We start from the raw sequence: 25,464 nt of genomic DNA on the forward strand, positions 1-25,464 counted from the left end.
TTACTGTTTCCATAAGGCATTTTTCATTCGATATCACTTAATTCGGATACAAACGTGTGGATGGAAACATAGCTAATGATTCAGCAGTTTGGCTTCTTCTTTCTCACCCTCGCTCGCTCTCTCGGTCACTCTGTATCTTATGAGGGGCAAATCGCTTCACATAAGCACATTGCGTCTGCACTACAAGCCAGCTGCAAGGTGCGATGCAACATTTTAGCTCGCATTTCGGGATAGTCGGAATTATTACTTGCCCACATCACATTTTGCCAATTTAAAGGTCCCGTATTATGCCCCTTTTCACAAGATGTAAAATAAGTCTCTGATGTCCCCAGAGTGTGTATGTGAAGTTTCAGCTCAAAATACCCAACAGATCATTTTTTACAGCATGTTTAAATTGTCATATTTTGGGGCTCAGAAAAACGCGCTGTTTTAGTGTGTGCCCTTTAAATGCAAATAAGCTGCTGCTGGACGACCCAGGGGGCGGAGCTTCATGAGCTCGCGCTCAGTCTCTCAGGACAATTTCACCTCACGGAATGATGATAATATCTGAAACTCTCAGTAACGGTGTTCATTTCGAGTCGGACAATAATGCCTACAGAGTCAGAGTGCTGTATAGAGATGGAACAGGTATAGTTTAGTAGTTTAATTACGGTTATTATAACGTATTTGTCATCTGCTTGTATGTATCCATTATTTATTAATAGCCTACAAGTCTGCTGTCTGAATGGTGATCAAACATATACTGATGAGTTTAATAAAGTTTATTGTACATCACACAAAAGATGAAGCGTCAGTTTTACTTCAGAAAATCACCGTAAGAGCTGAGTAAACACAGTAAGTTATAAGAAGTGCGCAAGTACATAAACGAATTTCGGTAGAGTTGAGGGAGCATTCCTGTGGGCGGAGGTTAGTCAAAAAACGGTTCTACTGACGTCATTAAAGAAGGAAGTAGAGGGATGTAGTCCAAACGGGCCGTTCGATGTAGGCGACTTAAAATAAAAACGACTGTTAAATAAAATATCTCGCTTGGCATTGAACTTTGAGCTTTATAATTTTACAGATATTATTTATACTCTAACAACAATATTACACACTAACTAAAGTTTGAAACATGGGATCACGAAGAACGGGACCTTTAAACATTCAAGCGATTTTAAAGTTTTCGGTACTTGTATACTCTCTGAGAGTTGCATCCAAAGTGCGCCCACATAAAGTACAGAGTTCTTTTTCGAAGCTTTTTGCGCTTAAATGACCAAATACACACAAAAATTAATGTCAAGATGCCTGTCTTTGTGACCATCCATGTAAACAAAGTCGGTTATGTCTTCAGTGAACGTAAACAGTTGAGAAAGAAAACGTGTAACAGTGCATTTGAGTGAAGCAAGCAAATAAACCTGCTGCTGTCTGTCATTAATGTTAATCAAACAACAAAAGACAGAGAAAATCATACTGCTCTTGACTGAATAACTTTTGTAACTTTAAATTTAAGGATTAATCAGTATTTAAGTTTACAGTGAAGACTATACAGTGGTATTTTACATTTAATTACTTTATTCAATTTCTTTAACATTTCTGTACCTGAATACTAACGTTAGACTTACCTAAAAAAAAACTTTCTTTATCCTTATTCTATTGTATTTATTTGTGCTACAGCTTGTGATTTATTTATGCGTGAAAAATGTACCTCCTTGTAAAAACACAAATACATTTAGGATTTAGATGAAATAATTGTAATTAAAAAATTCCCCCCAGCCAACTTCCCCCTCAAATTAAACAATCCCCCCCATAAGTCACCTAAGGGGGGAATTCCCCCCATTTTCCAAAACGAAATTCAGGCCCTGCTAGAGAGGACAAACGTAAGGCCAAGAAAATGATGCACGTGATGCAGAACATATACTATACAACGAACTGAAATTGTAAATACAACGAAAGCCATGCACACAACATGCACACTTCCAAACTGCCTCACGAATACACCTGCTGTATGTGTTCTTACTAGGGCTGGGTACTAACACAAATTTCACAATTCAATTTCAATTCGCAAGCTTGTGATTCAATTCTGATCTTGATTCCATTTCATTTTATATTAATTTATTTGGATATAGATAAGGTTCAGTATAATGTCAATTGTTCTCAAGGAAAATTCTCTCAACTAATGCAGTAAACTATACAGGAAACCTGGTACATTAATATTAAAGGTTAAAATCAATAACTGATTTGTAACATATATATCCAAATAACGTATAAATAACGTATTTAACAAATAAAGAATGTATTTATTCAAACATACATAGTATGTTATATATATATATATTATATAGTGTATATAATAAGTAAAATGCTCCTGTCAAGAGCTATTTTTTCTAGCTGACTAACAAACTAAATGCTACATTACAAGACATATTATTTGTTGTTTTATTGACATCTTTCCACAGTTGAAACACTGAGTGATGCAATATTACAGTGAGTTGCACTGTATTTTTCAACAAACCTTCTGTGTTTATTTCATGCTGTAGGCTAACTAGTAGTACAGAGGAAGAGACGACTGGTTCACTTAAGCTCTGCTGAGTCACTTTACTTAAACTGAGGCGGCTATGGCAATCTGTCACATTAAAGCGCACCAAAGTGGTATTTATTGTTTGAATTTTGTAATTAAATTGACAGAATTTGAAAACTGAGACAAAAAGCCTATTGCGATTTATTGGATGGGAGGTGTGTTACAAATAATGTTGAGTGAAAATTTGCTCACGCATAAACTGAAAACAGCATAGACTAAAAAGATTGATTCTAGGGGACTCAAGCATCAATATTGGCTCATCGATTAAAATCGAGAAATCAATATTCTCAACCCAGCCCTAGTACTTACTACAGTAAAGTTTTGTTGTTTGAAATTATGTTAATGTATCATATATTTGGTGTGTTGCAGGTATTTGTTTATGTTTGTGCCTGTGTAATACGAGCCATCTTACCTGGGTTGTGAATTCGATCAAGAAGCTTTACTGAGCGTGCACTGACTACGCCCCCCAAGTGGAGGAGAAATCCAGGTGGGAAGGAGGTCAACGTGAAGAAAGGGTATTCCTGAAACACACAGAATGGTGATGGAGGGGTCATACAGAACGGACCCAGGTGACCCACTGGCATTCTAGAAAATGTCATGAAGACAGGTGAACTTCTGTAATGAAATCTTCACACACAGCTGAAGATTTTTTACAGCACAGAAATTGAAACCTGCAAGTCGTGCCATTACATTGTCGATATTTAGAAATTACAACACAAGACTCATGCAGAGATACAGAGATTCAGACACTTTAGGCTGTTTAACTGGGTAACAACTCTGCGGAGTGCAATACATCAGGACTTTCAGTAGATGTAAGTGGTTTAAACAGTGGTCCTCAGTTTAGATGCATACAAACGCATATGGAGGCCCTTATATTCAAGTCCTGATAAAAAGCCTGAACAAAACTGTTACCAGCACCTGTTTTTTTTTCTCGTGAAAGAAAGTGTAAAGACACAGGCTTCAAAAACTCTGGCTCTTCTTTTAGGCTACATTAATAATTATTTAATTATCTCACAAGACATTTAACCCCTGGAACAAAATCAGACAAAGATCAGAGCAAAACTGTGACGTACAGGTAAACATGAGAGCTTCCTAGCACCTGTCAGAGGTTCTAGAACATTCTCCATGTAAATGGGTGCATAACCACATAACGCCCAAACCAATTGTCACAATACTAATGTGCCATTGGTTTGATAATGATGTCAAGAGGACAGTAGAAGAGATGCAGGTCTTCCAGGTCAAAGTTCTCAAACAGGGAGGAGTATGGGAAACAAGATAAACGAAAGATTCTACAACCAGAAACATTCGGCATGCCCTCTCCAGACATACCCCTGTCCTAACAAATGCTTCAGAGGATGATGAAACCCCCTGGAATCCAAGTGAGAGAGCGAAAGATTGGAGAAACATAATTCTCATAATCACCAGCTTTTGTGATCGTGAATATATAAATACATGTGAATATGTTGTCTTTGTCTTACTCTCTGCTCCAGTGCTGATTGGGTCTGCTGCCTCAGAAGAGCTTTAAGAGGCCCCGCCTCCTTCCCTGCACTGCCGCCACTTCCCATTCCTGTTGGTGGAGAAGAGAGCGCAATTCAGGGGAAATGAAAGATGGCAAACAATACTTCACTTCAAAACCAAATAAACAATGTTACAATATCTCATGCACTCACATACTGTACATTCACCTCTTCTGTGTGACTATGACTGTTTACATGCAGAAAAATCATCTTATATGAATTAAAATAGCATTTATTAGTAATTCTAGTAATATTATTCTGAATTCTTGTCATGTAAACAAATTACTCGTTTATATCTGTATATGTTATTTAAAAGAGGAAACATTTTTCAAGCGAAAAGGAAATTGTTATAGAAAAGAGCCTCATGGCCTACATTTAGTCATTTATGCTGTTGTCAAAGTAGGAAAAGAACATGCATACAGGAATATTCCAATTGCTGTGGAGCATATATAACTTTTTTATATAATAACCTATTTTTATATATAAAGGCTTGACCAGAATACCTGAATAAAGAAATTATGTGCATGCAAAAATATTTAAACACTACCGTTCAAAAGTTTTGGAATCGACAAGATTTTAGAAAGAAGTCTTTTATGATCACCAAGATTGCATTTATTTAATAAATAAAAATACAGTAAAACAGTAATATTGTGAAATGTTACAATTTCAAACTGTTTTCTATTGTAATATATTTTGAAATGTGATTTATTCCTGTGACGTTAAAGCGGAGTTTTCAGCATCATTACTCCAGTCTTCAGTGTCACATGATCCTTCAGAAATCATTTTAATATGCTGATTTTCTGCTCAAGAAACATTAATATAAATATCATTTCTTTAACTAAATAAATAAATTCGTACTGACCCCAAACTTTTGAACGGTGGTATAATTAATTTGGTGCACATAGCCTTGATAGCCAATTAGTGACTTTCAACACTCTGCTAGGCAGAGTAGCGGTCTAATATAAAGAATTGAATATGTAATTGAAGACAAACATTACATTCTAAAAATGTAATTACATTAGTTGGATTAACACTTAAAGAAACAACTATGAACCCATAGAAAACATTCAGTGACTCTTAAGACATTTAAGATATAACATTCATCACAAGCAGTTTCAACTCATTCACTAGCTGGGAAACTTTATCTAGTCATCACATTTGGACAGATTAAAACAATTAACAAACAGTTTCAGACACACAAGCTCAGAGCCCAGGCACTAGGAAATTAGATTTTATGGAACCAGACAGATGACTGAGGGCCAGTGGTTTGCTCTTCCATTGGCGGAGGAATCTAACTTCCAGTCAGGCTGAAAAAACATGCAAGTGGGGTTTTGTTAAATCAGAGTGCTCAAAAGAAATGAAACCACACTGCTCTATCATAAGCACTCAGAGTGCATTTGTGGAAAATGTGGGCAAATGAGAGACAGGTATGTTATTCTGCCAGGGGACAGCACAGCGGTTGGTGTGGTCACACTGGATGCAATCCCTGCACCAAGGGTCAAAGGCCATAGGGGCAGCAGTGAGTGTGTCCTACCAGAGGCCGCCAGCAGCAGTTCCTCACTGAAAGACACGCTCTTTCTCAGCATGGCTGTGTCTGATTGGCTGACATGGAGTGGGGGAGGAGCTGAACTCCAGGAGGCCATCCCTGGCCGAAAGTGATGGGGCAGATGGACAGAGGGGAGGGAAGATGATTCAGACTCAAGGGCGGGAGTACTGGGAGACAGAAATATCCTCGCTGACAGAGAAAGAATGAGAGAGAAGGAGAGTTTGGGGAGGATGGTATGAAGACATCACATGAGAAAAAAATAAGGGGGGTGGGTGACTGAAATGTAAAAAGAAAGAGGAACTCAGAAAGAAAGGGATGCAAACTGAGAGGTAAAAAATAAAATAAAAAAAGGTCAGAAAGTCACAGGTTTCCCAGGGTTTTATTTCCAGCAGGTTGTTTTTGACAGTATACACTGTGTAGTTCATCCAAAACTGAAACTTCTGTCAGAACGACTTTTGTAGTCCCTTTCAGATTTTTGACTTGACTTCGACTACCTCTGTGAATTATCATTATTCGGTTTACTCCTCATACAAAGCTGTCTCATCTCTTGAGAAGACTTTGATTAGTCATATGGACTAAAAAAATTATGCTTTTTTGTTTTCTAATGGTGATTTTCTTTTTAGCTTGACAGACATGGTCACTATAAACTAATGTTGTATGGAAACATAGAATGACGAGGGTGAGAAAATAACATTTTCATATGTGGGTGAATATGAAGTTCAAACCTTTTCAAAACATCTTATTTCAAAATGTAGAAAATATAATTCTACACTTCAGGTAAATCTGCTTAAAGAGATTCTTGCATTTCATACGAAAACACTAAAAGACTAGGATACAGCAACATTTCATAAATTACAATGTTTTTTATGTAAAACTTATAAAGGATGAACAACAGATGAAGATAAAATATACACAATATTTATAAATATACCGTGCCCTTTTGTTTCTTGTGCACATTAACAAGTCATTGTTTGCTTACTCTTCCACAGGATGCTTAAAGTGATTTAAGAGGAAAAGTTTGAAAAACTTTATAGTCATTTTACAATAAAAAAATGAAAAGATAGTGTTGAATGAATTTAGATCATCAGGATTCTGTAAATTAGGGTGTCTGCAAGAAAAAGCTGCACCTTATCTTTGCTTTTCAAAAAGTCTCTTATTTAAGTTGTGAAACCTTCAGAAAAACACTCAGCTCATTTACACAGACTATCTGTGCTAGCATTGTTGTAATCAAGCACATGATCACCCAATTATCTACTTCACAAAATACCTCTCTTCAGAGGCCTCATGTTAAAGCGAAAGTCCATCCAAAAATTCTAATTCTGTCATCATTTAAGGCCCCGATATACTCACGGCAAAGTTACTTTTCGTTCTTCGTTTAGGGGTAAAATGAAGTTCGAAATACGTGACCAGCGATATACTGTTAGTGGACATCCGACGCCTCCTAGATTGCTGAGAGCTGAGTTAAGATAAATATGCAAATATGTGCTGCACACTTTCCTCTCAATAACAAAATAAACACAGCAAAATTGAGAAAACGGCAAGCATTTTTTTAATAAAGCATAAGAAAAGCACCTGATCATATCAACATGGATATGTTTGCACGAGCTCTGCAATTCGGCACTCTAGTAAAGTTACGTTATGTTATTTATATAGCACTTTATACAATAGATTGCTTAAAATCAAGCAGCTTTATCATTTTAAACGTGAAAAACAGTGTCAGTGTCTCGTTTCATCAGAAATACAACTTAATTTTCTACTATAAAGCAGCTCTCCAATGTGTTCATGTTTTCACTCACGGACGTCTGACCTCGACCGACTGAACAGGCCAAATGAACTAGAAAAGTGCGTGAAAGAAAGAAGGCGGAGCCTCCGCGCACACCTACCTATTACGTAATGGCCACGGACTAGGGATGTAAACGGTTAATCGATTATCGATTAATTGTCGACAAGAATTTACTCGATTAAATTAAAGGGATAGTTCACCCAAAAATGATATTTAAGCCATGATTTACTCACCCTCAAGCCGTTCGAGATGCATATGTCAATCTTTTTTCAGACGAACACATTTTCAGTTATTTTAGAAAATGTCTTAGATCTTTCAGTGGTTATAATATGAAGCAATGGGGTCCAGCTGATTCAAGACAGAAAATGTGCATGCATCCTTCACAAAAATAATCCATCCGGCTCCAGGGGGATAAACGAAGGCCTTCTGAGGGTAATCCGTGCGGTTTTGTCATAAAAATATACATATTTAAAACTTTATAAACGAAAATAACTGGCTTCCGGTGGCGGTCGGCGCGCGTTCATGGAGATGGAAGCCTCGTGACGTAGAACGAACGTGACAGCGCAGCCAGAGAGCAGAGCAAAACAAAACTCAACGTTCGTTCTACGTCACAACGCTTCCTACGCTACGTCCTACGTCATACGCCAGCATCCATCTCCATGAACGCGCGCCGACCGCCACCGGAAGCCAGTTATTTTCGTTTATAAAGTTTTAAATATGTATATTTTTACGACAAAACCGCACGGATTACCCTCAGAAGGCCTTCGTTTATCCCCCTGGAGCTGGATGGATTACTTTTGTGAAGGATGCATGCACATTTTCTGTCTTGAATCAGCTGGACCCCATTGCTTCACATTATAACCACTGAAAGATCTAAGACATTTTCTAAAATAACTGAAAATGTGTTCGTCTGAAAAAAGATTGACATATGCATCTCGAACGGCTTGAGGGTGAGTAAATCATGGCTTAAATATCATTTTTGGGCGAACTATCCCTTTAAATTAATTGTCGGCTAATTGAACATTGCGAAAGTGACACGAGATTCTCGCGGGCGGCGAGAGACCCGACACAAACCTGAGGCGGCAAAAAAGAAACCAAACATGAGGCGATCAAAACGGAGTGGAGTGTGGGAGCATTTCAAACTTGAGGCGAAGGAGGACGAAAAGTGCCACCATTGCGCATATGCTTCAGTAATTGTGTGTGAGAGAGATCTCAGGACTGGTGGGAGCATACTGGCTTTAACGAGGAGCAGTGGGTCCGAAATTTTGTTGTGTACAACAATATGTTGTGTCAACGTTTGTCCATTCCTCTCCTACGACGACACAACGTTTCGTCGGGTCATCCGTCCCTTTGCAGATGCGCGTGGGTTTCTCTCGTCATTAAACCGCGGAGACGTTGCCTAATGCCTCAGAAAATTGGCACATATCCGATTTATTTCCACATATGAATAAGGCCTGAACCGATCTCGATATATCCGAATGCATGCGTTTTTTTCCTGTTTACACTGTCATAGAACACATCGGATCTGTCACATGTGAGCAAAAAATCGGAATTTGGTCACATTTCACTGACAGTGTAAACGAGGGACGCCCTCTAATTTTACTGTCACCTTCCTCAGGGATGATTTAAGTTGTGTTCAGTTCTATATTTGAAGTTTCCAGGTCTAGTAATCTTACTGTTACCTTTCTCAGACCCAGGGGGATTATAAGTGCTGCTGCTGCTGCTAATGTTTCAAGTTTTTCATTCAAGTAGTTTACCAGATAGATTATTATATGTAGGCTTAATATTGTAGCCTAAGCCTACCCATGTAGATTTTTATTTAAAATTTATTTTATGTTGCAGAATGTTTCACATACAACAGGTGAGCCAGTGCACAATTATTTTTTATGTATTTTAATTTTCTGTAGATAATTTATTTTGTTAAACTACATAAATGCCATTATCTGTACCGTATCCCAACTGTTACAATAAAACATCAATTGAGCAATATAACATGCATTTTTATTCAGTAGCCTATAAGCAATATTTAGCTTTTTATGTTAAAGACACTATTGATACCGTGAGAAATTTACATTCTCAGGAAATCAATTAATGATTAATGAATTAATCAATAATTTGCATCCCTACCACGGACCAATGGTAGTACAAATGTGTTTTGCAGCCGGAGTTTCAAACTCCCAAAACGAACTTTGTTTCGGCCTGATTATGTTCGAAATGACGTCACATCAGTTCATTCTTCTTTTTCGATTTAAATGTATCGAATTACTTTCTTCTGCGGAACACAAAGGAAGATATTATGAAGAATGTTGGGAAACAAAACAACATTGGACAGCATTGATTTCCATAGTATGGACAAAAATTCTCAAATTATCTTTTTTTTGTGTTACACAGAGGAAATAATGTCATAAAGGTTTGGAACGACATGAGGGTGAGTACATGTCAGAACTTAAATTTTTGGTTGACCTATCACTTTTAAAATTTAACCTTACTATAAAAATATGAGCTCCTTGGTTCAGCATGAAACAAATAATGAGTGACCTATTTTGTATAACAAACCGAGGATTTAGCATAAAGGTGAGCAGGTTGCATCCACGGAAAGATAAAAACATATATAATTTCTTTTATTTCCAAATGTACAAAATACGAGATCACAGCCTTGAGTCAAATAAAAATAAACATTTCACACATGCAGAAAAAGAAATAATGGAGGGACAACACAACAAACATGAATTAAATAAACACAAAACTAGACCAAAAAATGCAGAGACACTGTGCCCTACACCCTTCTAGGCCTTGATACTGGTATCAGAACACTGATAGAGATTAAAATCAAGGCCCATAGAGAGAGAAAGAGAGAGAGTGTCTGGCAGAGTGCCTGAGGTCAGGTGGGGACGGGTATCTTACCGGTTTTGGGGGTTAAGCTGAGCTCGGTGTCAGAGGAGGAGGACTGGCGACTGTAGGACTTGGAGGGGGAGAAGGAGGAGAAGGTTTGTGCTCTCAGAGGGGTGGGGGGTCCTGAGGACAACGGGACGCCTGGACCCTCCTCCCCAAAACCTGGCCTGTCAGAGCAAGGAGTAACACACACCATCAACACACACGGACTCACAGGGTCATACATGAGGACTGTGCCCGTGTGCGTGTGTTTGAGCGTGTGCATGCGTGTGTGTGTGTTTATGTGTGAAGAAGGAATAGAGGTAGAGAAAGAAAGAAGGAAAAGTGATGACTGCTTGCTGCTGAAAGGGTAGAGCGTGAGGATGTCAAGAAGAGACAGGAAAGCACGCAATGTAGTGGGCGGGATAGAAAAAAATAAATGGAAAAAAATCCAACACTGTGAAAACCAAAAAAGGAGGCAGAATGCAAATGAGATGAACAAGAAGCGTGTTTCAGCCAACCAAAGCACAACGCTTTGATAACAAGGGTCGACTACTGCCTTTACAAGGCCAAAATGTAAAATTCAACAACCCTGCCTGTGAATAAAAGGTACGCACGCACAACTTAAAAACACAGAAGCTAAACCCACACCTTTGATTGGATATACTCTGTGAGTGACAGCTGAATGCAGCTCACTGATTGGTCAGAGGTGTTTTAAAGCTGTAAACGAGGTTGCTTTGGCAGCTGAAGGGAGGGGGGGTCTGGTGATGTCGTAGCTGTCTGCCAATGAAGAACAAGGGGGTGGTGAGAGGTCCGTGGCGGGGTCATGGGGGTCGTGGGGTACCTGCCTACACTGCCTGGCTCTGGGGGCATCTGAGCTCCTGTGTCTGGGTTTCATACCGGCGAACAGCAGTGTCGGCACAGACACGGAGAAGCCCTGAGAAAGACGACTGCTCGCACTGTGAACTGGACTGCTGTGTGTGGAACGACATCCAAGAGTGGAAGGAGCAGCCTGCGGAGAGCTACACACACATTCACCCATTTTTCATACATTAAACACACATGCACCCACTGTGTACAGTACAATCACAGAGAACTTGGACGCACACACGTAACATTGACATAACAAAAACATGCACGCGCACACATAGGGGTGGGAGACAAAAAAAAATCTATTCTCTCAGCATTTCAATGTTTTCATCATTAATGCCATTTGAAATGCAGTATAAATTCAATACATGAAACTCAATTACTGACAGACGTTTGCTTTCAAATGCTCATTCGCTTCACATGCGCTTTCTTTGTGTTCGTCCTGCAGGGCGCAAAATTTATGTGAACACATTCATGTCGTAAGGACAAAACATCTGATAGTTTAAAACAGATCTAAAATTGATCTGCCGCTATCTATGATGGCTATGACTTTGATTGTGTCAAATACACCAAGGATGGCTTGAGGGCGAGTATTTTTTGGGTGAACTAACCCTTTAAAGATTCCCACCCCTACGCAAACACCCAAGGTAGACCGCATCAAAAACCGACAGGGAGGAAATATCGTCTGTTTCTTAAAACCTAGTGAGCTGACTACCTAGACGGCACCAAAAATGCTGTCTAGTTAGGCAAGTCACTGCCGTTCAAATGTTCTTAGCTCCTTAGAGAGCAAGTGGAAAGACAACACAAACACAAAACACAACAGACTCAAGGCAGCACTCCGGATGCAAACCACGGCTAGTTCTGAAATGCACAACTGTACAGCGTTTAATCTTTAAGCAGTCTAAAGCAAACGCATGCTAGTGCAAGAGAGATGCAGCATGCAGGAGAACGTCAGAAAAAGACAGCGAGGGAGAGCAAGAGGGAGAAAGAGGACATGCAGGGGAGGACAAGATTGTGGTGTGTTTGTGTGTTGAGAATGCATTTTTGTAGAAAATATAAAACAGCAACTCATAAAACAAACACACACACCCTCATACTCATTTATAAATATAAAAACAGAAAACAGTGAGAAATTGTACAGCATTTTCCCATTTTTCATGTTGCATTAATACCTGTTTAATAAAACCAAAAGGAATGTTAGAACATTTTAATAAATTATTTTGATAATAAGTTGCTGGGGGTAAAAATATCTGCTAAAATAAATAGATGCAAACATAATCATGATACACTAACGTTCAAAAGTTTGGGGTCAATACGTTTTTTTTAAAGAAATTAATATTTATTCAGCAAGGTTGTATTAAATTGATAAAAAAATTATATTTAAAATAAATGCTGTTATTTTGAACCTTCTATCTTTAAAAAAGAATCAAGAAAAGGTATCGGAGTTTCTACAAAACTTATAAGCAGCACTACTGATTTCAACAGTTTTCTTGAGCATCAAATCAGCATATTACAATGATTTCTGAATGATCATGTGACACTGAAGACTGGAGTGATGATGCTGAAAGCTTTGCATCACAGGAATAAATTACATTTTAAAATATATCCAAAAAAAAACAGTCATTTAAATTAATTAAACATTAAATTGTAAAACTATTTCACAATATTAATGTTTTTACTGTATTTATGTTTTACTTTTTGATCAAATAAATGCAGCCTTGGTGAGCATAAGAGACTTAAAGACCCCAAAGTTTTGAATGGCAGTGTACAGTGAGTGAAACTTCAAAACAAACAGCCTCTATTCTTATTTCATTAAAGGGGTGTAAAATTGCATGGATGCGTTTTGATTTCTAAAATAATAACCCATGTACAACACATTCATTTCTAATGCAAAATTTAATTCTTGGGTCCCACTTTATATTACGTGGATTTAAGTACTATATACTTACATTGAAATTAATAATTTGATACAATAGACTTATTGTGTAAATACATGTTTTTACATTGTACTTATATTTTTAAAAATACCTGCATGTAATTACAGCTGTAATTTATGTATGCAATTACATTCGTAATTACACTGTTGACCCTTCCCTTACACCTTAACCCACCCTTAAACCTACCCATACCACCACACATGACCTTAACCTTACCAGTATCACACCTCAATAGCAGCAAAAGTGTTTTGCAATACAACATCCACACAATAAGTACATTGTACTTATTTTTCAATGTAAGTACATAGTACTTAAAGCCACTTAATATAAAGTGGGACCAATTCTTCTTTTCATTTTAAAAGAAATCTAGTCAAATGTACTGCAGATGAACTGAGATAGCTGTAAGAAAAGCAAAACAACCACAATTTCCAAATGCAAGACTTGATGCTGACATGCACATACGCATGAACAGTGGCATTGTATATTTGATTTGGAAGAGAGGTGGTTTGTGTGTGTTTTTGTGACACTTACTCTTTTATGTCTTTTGAAGGAGAGGAGTTGCTGGGGAGTGTGGCTGTGGCAGGGAATGTGCTGATTTTCTCAAGTGTGCAGGCTGTCCCGATGGCACGAACCACAAGGCCTGATTCCCCTTCCAGATCAAAACACTGCAGGTACCCGACCACTGCATTCCCTCCCATCTCCAGCACCTTCAGACCTATCTTCCTCTGCAATTCACCTACAATAGAAACACGTATGCATTTACACACCCACCACACGAGCCAAGAAAATATTGTCAGGAGTGTCTCAGATTGTCTTTAAACATGATCTTGGCCAAAGCAACTTAAAGTAGAATTAGTAAGAGTTGATCAATATTGTAAAGTATAAATGTCCTAGATCATGTCAAATTTTCACAATCCACTGATTTCACTGAAAAAGTGTGAAAAAAGGCAAATACTCAATAATATTGGGCAAATCTATAAAACGTTAAAAATAGCAATGCATAAAACAGACATTTAGGCTAATGTATGTTTATTGATGGATATGAATTCTGCTTTCCCCTAAACTTTGTTCAATGCTAATGCCGTATGCTGTAAGATGTAAGCTGTGCATCTCAAATGCATTAAACAACACGCACATCAGACAGTGCGACAAGCCACGTAGGTTTATGATTTAGCTTGAAGCACATCTCATGTTTAAGACGACTTGAATCGTGCACTTATCTGACAGCAGCTCACTGTCCCATCCTATGGGGGAAACTCATTGCACACAGAGAGAAGTTCCACACTTGCAGTGTTTAAAACAACACTGTATTCCTTCAGTGTACGTGTACCGGAACGAAAGACCCGTACCAAAATATTTCAGTATGAATGCGTGTACCGTTACACCCCTACTGGCAACTATTGGAACAATTCATATCTCCTACATATATCTTTCGGTCTCTCTTGAACACCGTTTGTGTATAGGTACCTGACATGAGAAAGATGAGTCTCTGTCGGGCCTCGTTGGATGCACGAGGGGTTCTGATACGGTCGATCCACTGGTACTCTGGATCCTCATTCACCACAAGCTCTTCCACAAAGCCATGAATGATAACGGCCCGGTAACATCGGGGAATGGAGGTTGCTGAAGAAAAACAGAATGGGTCTCATTCACTAATAATTGCGTGGATTATTTCGTATTTGTATGCACAGGATTCATTAGTTCAATGAGCTCATTGTTTCTTTGTTAATTATTCCATTGTTTAAATTAATACATTTTTCGCTAACTGTGATTTTGTATATGCAGATTTCTGAAATACATAACTTTGATTGTTACCTCTGATAACAGATCACTCTAAATTGTAATGTGGACTATAAAGTAATGTTTTCTATAAAGCTGCTTTGAAACGATGTGTATTGTGAAAAGCACTATACAAAAAAATGTGAACTGAACAGGAGAACTTCTCACGAAAAACCTCTGCCTAATTCACAACACGTTTGTACGTACATGAATTTGTTCTTAACATCGTTCTGATGTTAGTGAATTCTGCGTATTCTAAATGAACGGCCGAGTGCACGAGGTTAGTCATTTGCATAAAACACGCCCAAACCATCTCCATATATGGGCTTCACGCACACGCTTTCCTCACAGCCTTTCATCACTCTCGTGTCTCGTCAAACTTGCCGCTGTTTGCAGACGCGCTCTCGCCCGATCCTCGAGTAATGCCAAGTGTGCCATTCTCACCAGTTCTCACAATAAACACCTTTTATACAGACCCAGATTGCAGACCTCTCATTAGCCAGCTGTACATACGTGTATAGCTGCGTTATTCAGAGAAACCTCACAGCTGAAGCTAGAACACAGCTTTTCTTACTCTTTTACTGTAGCCTATATGATGGAATGCATTTAAGATTAAATTAAATTGTATTACTTAATGATTTTATTATAGAATTTTATATATGGATTATATAATACAATTAATGCAACATACTTCAATATAATTATAGTCGTGTTAGGATGAAATATAACTTCTTTACACGATTATAAGGCCATACAGAGTAAGTGCTTTTTGCGTACGTGTGGTTTCAGTTGTTCCTATATTTGTTCGTAAATTTAGAATAAATTTGTTATTAAAATCATTCGTACATGCTTAGTGAATGAGACCCAACGTGAGTAAAAATTCTCAGAGGAAGATAAAAATAAAGAGAGAAAAGTGAGCGGAGCAGGGTAGATAGTGGAGGAAGCAGATTGTCAGATGGAATAAAGGAAGGAAGGAATGGAAGCAGATGATGTAGATACTTACTACAGAAGAATTTGACCCCACATGAAGACTGTCTGAAGCGGTTCAAGTCGTTGAAGAGATCCACCTTCACCAGTACATTTATTTCCCCTCTTATACCTGAACACAAGCATGTCATCAACAAAACAATTCACAACTCAGATATTACAGACTAAGGGCGTTTTCAGACCTGTAGATTGTTTGCTTGCTTTGTTTCGAAACAGGGATTAAAAATGTTACACTGTTTAAATTTCTTCTTGGTTTTGCTCGCTTTTACAAGGCAACATTTCTAAACGGACCAACACTTGTTAATACAAGTCACGTGCGAGTAGTAACCGGTCCTCTCATTGGTTCCGGGATTCCGCCCATAGCGGTCATCAAATAAACAGCTTCAGAGGCTTATTATGGCTTTCTTTGTAGCTGCCGTTATACACTGTAAAAAAAGAAAAGCTGACTTAACTTAAAATTATAAGGCAACTTGCTGCACAGATTTTTTGAGTTGACTCAACTAAAACATCTCTATAGTTGAGTTGACTCAACTATAACATCTCCAGTTGAGTAAACTCTATTAGTTGAGTCAACTCAAAAAATCTGTGCAGCAAGTTGCCTTATAATTTTAAGTTAAGTCAACTTTCTTTTTTTACAGTGTATACCTTAACCATTTTGAGCAAGGATCAAGGCTTCGTCTGTATTTTTATGTGTTTTGGCCAGTTGTTCTGAAATATGTTCGTCTGACCAAATTTCAACTTCAGCCCATGATTCATATTGAGAGGCATTAAGGAAGCAAACACTGCTGCTTTTTCACGCAACACATGTAATTACTCATCATATATTGTAATACAGACTGGTCCGTTGGGTTCAGATTGCTGTCTCACCACAAGCGAACCACTCCCGATCTGTTTTTTTAGGCGATCTCGGACCGATTGTTTTGGTGTAGATCTGAGCGCGATTGCCGTCTTCGTTTATGCCTATTATACTGAACTATGGGAAAAAATGTGCCAGGTTCCAAAACAAACACTCCAAACGAGTCAGATGTGAAAGAGACCTAAATTTGCTTATGGATACACACCATGTATAGTGTCATAAATGGGGAGCCAGCCAGAGATGACCGTAGCAGCTTCACTGCAGAGTAATGGATCAATGTCAATGTACACCTTTCCAATAGCATCATTAGCGCTGTATGTGTCATGGTCAAGAACAGTTATCTGCAACGGCTCATCCTGCAAATCTTCATCATCCACCTGAAGGAAAAAGAAAGATAAACATAGGGAATAAACTCCATAAAAGTCCAAGCTATAGCAGAAAAAAGAAGGAAGACCTTACCTCGAATTTGAACCACTCAGAATTCCACTGAGGATTCAGGGACTTGGGGTACACATCCGTTTTAAATGTTGTGTTTCCGAACTTCACCTGTGGAATGAAACTTTATAAGTGCTGATCTGCGATATAACAAGGGCTGTTCCTCAAAACTTGAGCTGGATAAAGCAGCATTTTTGAACTAATGTGCAGAGCAGAGTGACTTTATTAATAGACAGGTGCTCAACTGACCTCCACGAAGGCATCAGTGAGATCGCTGGCACGGTCCATGACGGGCAGGTGCCGCCCTGCAACAATCTTCGCCTTTAACTTCCCAGGCATTATTCCTCTAATCTTCTTATTTAAACACACATAAACACAAACATTCTGTTTCCACACTGGATCAAGGCTAAAAAGGAAAAAATAAACAGATCATAAGCAACCTGACCCACATACATCCAAACTTGAAACATGTGAACACAACAGGTGCTTTTGACAGATTAGACTAGAGGACAGACAGAAGGGCCAGGGACTAATGCAGCAGTTATATAGCGTTCAAATCCTCCTGGGAAATTCGTATTTACGAAATGGGAAGTCTTGTTTTTACGTCAGGTGCGCTCAAGTCACTTTCATCGGAGCAAGACAGTAGTGTAACGTTACCTTCTATTAATTAATTACACAAAAATACAGCAAGGTTTTTAAACTCTACTTTCAGGAAATGAAGACCAAAATGTGCATCATCAGGTGTGTTTTGCTTTTATAGGTTTCTAAATCATTTATGAAGCCACTGTAAACTTTATCTTTACATATTATATTGTTATATTATAATTCTATTATATTTTGTGCAGGGAATTAGGTCATTTTGTTGTAAAAAAAAAAATTATGTCACTGCTAAATACTTATAAATATTGTGGTGTTCAGCCACCATATTATTCACTGACACACACCCAACTCGTAAACCCCGAGCTTCCCACTCGTATTTACGTTGCGTTAATGTGCGTTCAACTCGTAAATACGATATTTTCGACATGACTTGAACGGACCAATATTCTAAAGCGAAGAAGCAATATATAACTACTGCATGCACCTTGTTCATGTACAAAAGCATTAACAGTAGTCACGTAAACATGATCTTTGCATAATTTTGAGAAAATAATTAAATAATACAGCTAATCAATATGTACATTTCTAGGTTCACCTCACGGTTAGCAGTCTCATGCACATTATTATTTTAACAAAATCATTAAACGTAAAATAAGAACCCCAAAACATTTTATGAAAGACATAAATCGATAATAATTCTTATACAAATCATATGTAACGTTATAACGTTATAGCGTTAACTGTTAGCTCTGTATGGTTCAGGCAGTAAGCAGTTTAGCTGCATTCACATTGTCAATATATCACAGCAGCACTATATTAGATACAAAAGCATGTTTCTATACAGATCTGTGGATAAACTACAGATAGATGAGATTATTTTAGTGTTTTTGATTATGTCAGCTCACCAGAGTTTCACCTTAGCGGTTCAATCTGACATTAAAGTCTCTCCATAGATCCTCGTGCCGATTGAAACGCTTCTTGTATCATGATTAGATCTCAGGAAGGTGCAGCGTCGATTCTGTGTTGCATTTTGGTCGCAATCATACCAAAATGTAGATGTTAATAAGGCTAATTTCAAAAATAAAATCGTCTGTCAAATGAAACAGCTTTCGCAGATTCTGGCGCATCGCTCACGCAGTTGGGACTGGGAGGCGGGCACGTCAGAGCACATCCGGGTCACGGACATTGATGCCATTTGGGTCAAATGTGTGCTGATTTTAAATATTTTTAAATATTAAAAACTTTCATCCAAAGTTTTTTTCCATCACGTCTATCTTAGATCTTCACGCTATTAAAATAACTGGATAAATAAGCATTTGACTTTTTACAATTGTGGAGGATTAAAAGTCAGTCTTAAACGTTAATCCCATAGCATTAAGAGCCAAATAAATCAGTGGATTATTAGCCTACTATTATTAAACACTGCGTGCTATCCCACTGGGACCTTCCTATGTATGTAGCATGTGTAAACACACATACTGGTGCTTAATGCCACATAAGACTAGTTGTTAACGTGTTATTTCAATATAGCTCATGTTCATATGGTTGTAATTTATCAGATAAAGCAGCCTATGAAACTAAAATTGTTAAAGATGGAAATCATACACAACAAAAAGGCCTACAAGTTAAAAAAAGATACAGACATTCATTATAAAAAAATATAAAGACATTTTTAATACTATAGCCTATAGCCTATGGGTGTGCACTGTGCAGTTTTATATATATATATATATATATATATATATATATATATATATATATATCAAATGTAAATTCATTCATTCAATTCTATTTTGTATTTACACTATGTAATTAATCTTAATTTTTTTTTTAAACCAAGCATAAATCTCATCAAGTTAGATTTTTTTACATTTAGGCTATTCTAAAACAACTAAAGGTGGTAACAATTTAAACAATATATTTTATTTGTGAACTGATGTTCAGCTGTTCTTTTTAATAGTCAACTTATTTTCATCAGTCATCAAGCTCGGTAAACACTGGTCACATGAAGATGTACCTTTAATTTCACCACGCTGATTGCTCACTAAATAAAACGCACAGTCATCATGTTTTCAGGCCGTTTCAAATTTGAATTTGATGTGGCATAACGCAGTGATATCTACGTGGTTGAGTTGTCTTTAATTTGTCTTTTTTTTTCATAATTTTGTTCAGTCAGACTAGAGTATGAGGTATGAGGTCACTTTGTAGGCCAACCGGCATTTAGCATCACATTGTTTCCCTTGACAAAAAAAAGGGGATTTTCCCATTGGCTTTTGGATTACGCTGAAAACAAGCTCTATGATCAACAAAAGTTTATGATACTTGCACATTTTGTCCATCAGTATAATTATCACAGATGAATATAACTTTTATGAATTTTGAAGCCTTAATGCAGTCACCAGAAGTAAAAAGCTAAAGGTATGGCTATAAAAAAAACTACACCACGGTCCCACAAATTCAACGTCACCATCACTAGCTTCACACAACTCTTTCAGTTTTTACCTAAAAATATTTTCCCAGAACATTTGAGTTAAAATAGTTTATAAGAGCAGAGCTCAATTACAAGTATAAAGAAGCTGTAAAAGTGGACTGAGCTTGTCTGTTCGGCGTGATGACGTTTAATGTCCCCAACTGCCTCTGTTTTCACATTTAGCCACTTGTTAGCAACTGCCTTTTTCAAGACACGTTTTTGGAATAAAACGTGAAAGTGTCTTGAACTTGTGTTCGTCACAGACCTTTTTCAGCCATTTAACCAAAATCCCATTAAAAAACCAATTGACTTAGGGACGATGGAACCGGAAGTGCCAACTCGCTTTCATGATTTGGCCTACAAAGTGATGTCATCATACCTGCACCACTCTGTGCTCACGAAAACAAGAGGCGGGATCGCAGGAACCAACCATATCCAAACATAACCGATTATATCCAATCATAGCATGATGGCATTGCCCCCTCTCAGTGACTTTTCCCCATTCCCCCATCTGTCAAAAGTCAATGGACTCAAGAGAGGCAAGCCTCCCGCTGTAACTTTACCTGCTGGTGTCGCTGTGGGACCGTGTAACTTTAGAAAAAAGAGTGATTCATTCACTTGTCAAATTTTGTAATATTTGTGCCGTTTTTTGTTGTTGTTTTTTTTGGTAATATCGATTATTTTTTCATCCAGTTTCTTTGAGGAGACACTGCCTCACTTGCCTCCTCAGAAGAAACAACCCAGTGTGTGTATATACAGTGTATATACAGTGTGTGTATGTGTGTGTATGTGTGTATAGGCCCTTTATATAAAGTTAAATATATACATTTTAATATATATATATATATTAGGCTATTATTAACTTGACCAGAGCTTGATATAATAATCAGGCCTGTTTATTATTGAGCTCCACTATTAGATAGCTCTATTAGAATTGATGAATTATGATGAATTATGTGATTATGTAAAAAATTATGTAAAAAAAAAAAAAAAGTATATATATATATATATATATATATATATATATATATATATATATATATATATATATATATTCATAATTGTATATATATATGGTCCATATTTATATGGTCCTGACAGTGGTCCTTGTATGCTAAGTAATCAAGAGTCAAGGATTAATACTTATCCAAGATGATTAAAAAATATATATTACTTTACTTGACCAGAGCCTATTTTTTACACCCTTTTATTGTTTTATATAAAAACCTCCGAACACAAGTAGCCTATATTCTTTCTTTTTTTATGTTGCAGAGTTAGGCATACTGCAGAGATGACCTAACAATAGGTGTCTAACAATAACCATTACATAAGCAAGCATCATGTTACATAAAATCCATAACTGATATATTGTCATCAAAGACTATTTTTATGTGCATGAGTGCATTTGTTGGCATCATTTGTGAGTATGGAGTTTGTATGTTTGTGTGTTGGGGGGTAAGTTAAGTAGTTTGTGCTTCTGTTGTAAGGATCAATTCAATATCTCGTAAATATTGGCTTAGTTTCAAATGAACCCTTGGATCAAAGGGTTTTTTCACCTCATTGAGCTGCCTTAGGTGGAAATTAAATAATTTGAGCTCAAATATGCAAGGGGATGCATGAGAGATATTCCTGACACCCCAAGCTTCCGAAACCATTCGCCTGTATAGAGTCTATCTGTCAGTCAGTGCCAGTCATGCCTCCGCTATCCATATAGAAAAGTGAACTGAATAAATAGACAAGTTTTTCTCACTGAATCCAAAAGGACTTTTTGGTCAAGAACAAAAAAAATTGATCAGCATTTAAAGTTTTGCCAGATCTGATGACCTGAACGTCCAAATGGTCCTAATCAAGAGTCAAGTATTTATATCACTAAGAATACACCAATACAAAAACTATGTGGTCATATAAACACTTGTCCTTGATTTCAAACACACTACAAAATGCATTAAAGAACAATAGGTGTTTAAAACACAGTGAGATCATATTTTAGGTCCAGGGTTGGTGGGCAAATGGTGTTTAAAACGAGTATTTATGGAAGTGAGGTTTGCTTTTGTGAGAGTGAGCAGGTGCTGATTGTTCTGTCCTATGACTAATGGATGGAAACCTTTGCTTTATGCTGTCTTGTTATTTGACTGCAATGTATTCGAGGTGAAGAGTTAACAACCTGTAATTTACAGATGCGTCAGGCTGTCATTTTTAGTCAAAGGACTTTTCCTTATACTGTTCCTGTTTGAATTTTTATAGGATGTGCCATTTTTGTCTGCTATATTGTATTAAAGATGCATATAAAAATTATTTGAGGCACACAGTAGGCTTTGAATTGCTTTGTCCTTGTGGCGTAGGACACACAAACACACGCCCAGGCTCTGATATGTTGAGGACAGCTGCCAATTCTAAAATTACAAAGCTGTTGCCTGTCACACATAAAAACAATTGTCTCTGTCCATTGTGCTTTCAGAAGCTGGTTTGACCCAACAGGCAACACCTCAGGTAACACACATCTCTTTGTGTCAGCTACCACTTTCCTAGACATCTCTCAACACTGGATCAACAAGATTTATTTAGTTTAGTATTGTGATTGCAACTATACATCGTTTATTTTTTATTTCTGATCTCACAGGTTTCACGATGGCAGACGAGTAAGTAGTTTTTATGCACTGTTTTTGCGTTACTCTGTGAAACATGAACACACATCTTTGTATCTGTATTTATAATTTTCTTCTTTTTCTCTTTGCAACCACCAACAACCATACAAATCCGCAGCGATGTAAGTACATTGTCTTTTGTATATGGGTCTTTTCAGACTGAAATTGCAGTAACATACTTAGTTAAAGGGTTAAAACCTTTAAACCTTAATTATATTATACAATAATTTTCTGATATGGACAATGTGATTTATACAATGTATTTTTACTTTATTTTTATTTTAATCAAAAGGCACCTGGTCCATTGGCCCCTCGGGGAGTACAAGCCAAGGTATTCACCAGCATATTCAACAGTATATTGTGATTATGATATTGTGACTTATACATTCATCTATACATTGTTGAATGACAGAACATAATGCATAAAACTTGGCATTAACTAGTCATTCACTTTAATCTTAATCTTTCTTTCTTTCCTTTTTAGCCAAAGTGTAAGATCTCTGCATCTCGAAAACTCTCCCTGAAGGTATGGTGTGTGTATGTGTGTGTGTGTGTGTGGGGGGGGGGGGGGGGGGGGGGGGGGGGGGGGGGGGGGAGAGAGGGTGTCCTGGTAAACCCTACATTATGGGGCAATATCCAAAATCCTTGTCCTTGTGGTGACATTTTTTGGTCCTCATGAGGAAAACGGCTAATAAATCATACTAAGTGAAGTGTTTTGAAAATGTAAAAATGCAGAAAGTCTTCTGTGATGGGTAGGTTTAGGCTTAGGGGATATAATATACAGATTGTACAGTATAAAATCATTATGTCTATGGAAAATCCCCATAAAACATGAAAAAACTAAGCAAATGTGCGTGTGGTAGATATGTTGGTATGTTTTGATTTTATTTATTTTTTTAACTACAGAATGTCTGTTTGTGTTCTGTTTTCTAAGATCCTTTTGCTTCAAAGAGCCATGGAGGAGTTGGAACAGGAAACGGTCAATCGTGACGACGAGAAGGTGAAATATCTGAGTGAGAAGCTTCCACCTCTTCAAATAACCGGTCTCCAAATGGAGGAGTTGCAGGTTAGTGAAAGATATGTTAAGTTAAGATTATGTTTCTCATGAAGTTTGAATCTAGACGGAACCAAATACAAGATAGTTTGGATTTATTCATTAATATTTTTCAGTCACCTCACAATTTGCACATTTCCAATTGTGTTATTTTAATTTGATATATTATAATATAATATTATTATATAATATAATTTAAAAACACGAGAAGCAGTAATAATTAAGAATGAGTATTTCTACACATCCAGAAACTGTGTCGGCAACTTCATGCCCAAATCGACACAGTGGACGAGGAGAGATACGACTTTGAGGCCAAAGTCAATAAAAACAACAAAGAAGTGAGTATAAATGAATGTACCATTTCTAATCTCACACTAAATGTTTCTGTAACGAACAGAGTGTGTATGTGTGTGTAAAAGATCCATGAGCTGAAGCTGAAGGTGCAAGATTTAGGAGGGAAGTTTAAGAAACCTGCCCTGAGGAAGGTGCGCGTGTCTGCGGATGAGATGATGAGAGCGCTTCTGGGCTCCAAACACAAGGGCTCCATGGACCTCAGAGCCAACCTCAAATCTGTGAAGAAAGAAGACATTAAACAAGAGAAGGTACACACACAGAACACAACAAGCATACTGTATAAAACTTTACATATAGAATAGAACTTTTACATTACATTAATGGGGCAAATATGCCTGAATGCTGCAGAAATTTGTCATTTTAAGTGTCCTTGACGGGTTTTTAGAGATTCACCTGAATAAAGGAAACACGTTTTCAGTTTCTGGACATAACTGTACACTGCATTTCTGTTTTGTCAGGTTATGTCGGCAGAGGTGGGCGACTGGCGTAAGAACGTTGAGGCCATGTCTGGTATGGAGGGCAGGAAGAAGATGTTTGATGCTGCTGGTGGAGGACAGTGATAGGAGTGTATATAAGAGTGTATAATTGTGTATATGTATGCGTGTGCATTTGTTATTAGTGACCGGTAAAGTCCAAATGAAAAAAATCACCAATAAAAAAACAAAACAATATGTATTAATACAAATCTCAAAAGAAAGCTTGTGAATATGAATATGGAATGTTACATATGACTTTAATTTAAGGTTATTAAACCTTTGATTATGCTAATTATGTGTGATTCATTATGACAATAGACTGTCATGATATTTTTAGCACTCACTGGATGGATAGAACTTCATGACCTTATGTGACTGACAGCCGGTTACATATCAGGGCTGTGAGGTCAGGTCACAAACACCACTGACAGATGACAATTGACTCATTCAGAATATTCACACTGTGTGACTGGCTGTGTTTGTGCTCAAGGACATGAGAAGTTAGTGTCTCTGGCAGTGATTTATTTGGTCAACACCTGTCTGAGACTGACAATAGAGATGAGTTGTGGACATGTAATGTGGCCTGGTGGCCAAACCAGGCATACTGTATGAACAACGGTGGGATGTAGAGTGGAAAGAATAGTTTATCACCTCAAAATAGCACAACTATGACGGATCAGCACTCTTATTATTCTTATCATACACATTCAGTGAATGTGTGAATCTC

At 37.5% G+C, this 25,464-nt stretch overlaps 2 protein-coding genes across 8 annotated transcripts in view; one reads left to right on the forward strand and one right to left on the reverse strand.

Moving 5' to 3' along the window:
• c2cd5 (C2 calcium dependent domain containing 5) overlaps positions 1–18,907 on the reverse strand; it is a 49,980-nt gene extending 31,073 nt beyond the window's left edge. For 3 of the 6 annotated variants that reach the window (XM_084124288.1, XM_084124287.1, XM_084124286.1), the window contains exons 1-11: positions 18,644–18,889; positions 17,388–17,544; positions 17,163–17,249; positions 16,909–17,080; positions 15,864–15,959; positions 14,549–14,704; positions 13,613–13,817; positions 10,308–10,462; positions 5,609–5,809; positions 4,036–4,124; positions 2,970–3,078 (exon numbers count right to left, since the gene is read on the reverse strand). In XM_084124288.1, the coding sequence (XP_083980414.1) occupies positions 2,970–3,078; positions 4,036–4,124; positions 5,609–5,809; positions 10,308–10,462; positions 13,613–13,817; positions 14,549–14,704; positions 15,864–15,959; positions 16,909–17,080; positions 17,163–17,249; positions 17,388–17,477 (1,360 nt within the window). In that variant the 5' untranslated portion in view covers positions 17,478–17,544; positions 18,644–18,889. Of the gene's footprint in view, positions 1–2,969; positions 3,079–4,035; positions 4,125–5,608; positions 5,810–10,307; positions 10,463–13,612; positions 13,818–14,548; positions 14,705–15,863; positions 15,960–16,908; positions 17,081–17,162; positions 17,250–17,387; positions 17,545–18,643 lie in introns of all 6 variants that reach the window. The other 3 variants (XM_084124291.1, XM_084124289.1, XM_084124290.1) reach the window with 2 other exon arrangements.
• On the forward strand, positions 17,596–25,029 carry tnni1c (troponin I, skeletal, slow c). 2 transcript variants are annotated; one of them, XM_084124293.1, is made up of 8 exons: positions 17,596–17,879; positions 22,667–22,715; positions 23,146–23,184; positions 23,338–23,379; positions 23,788–23,919; positions 24,156–24,245; positions 24,327–24,509; positions 24,720–25,029. In XM_084124293.1, the coding sequence occupies exons 1-8, from the start codon at positions 17,854–17,856 to the stop codon at positions 24,819–24,821; spliced, it is 663 nt and encodes a 220-aa protein (XP_083980419.1). In that variant the 5' UTR covers positions 17,596–17,853; the 3' UTR covers positions 24,822–25,029. The 2 variants fall into 2 exon arrangements, with proteins under 2 accessions (XP_083980419.1, XP_083980418.1); XM_084124292.1 differs by having other exon boundaries at positions 17,651–17,780.
• The last annotated feature ends 435 nt before the right edge of the window (positions 25,030–25,464 follow it).

Source organism: Abramis brama (assembly GCF_963993115.1).
Source record: "Abramis brama genome assembly, chromosome: 9".
In the NCBI taxonomy this organism is placed as follows: Eukaryota; Metazoa; Chordata; class Actinopteri; order Cypriniformes; family Leuciscidae; genus Abramis; species Abramis brama.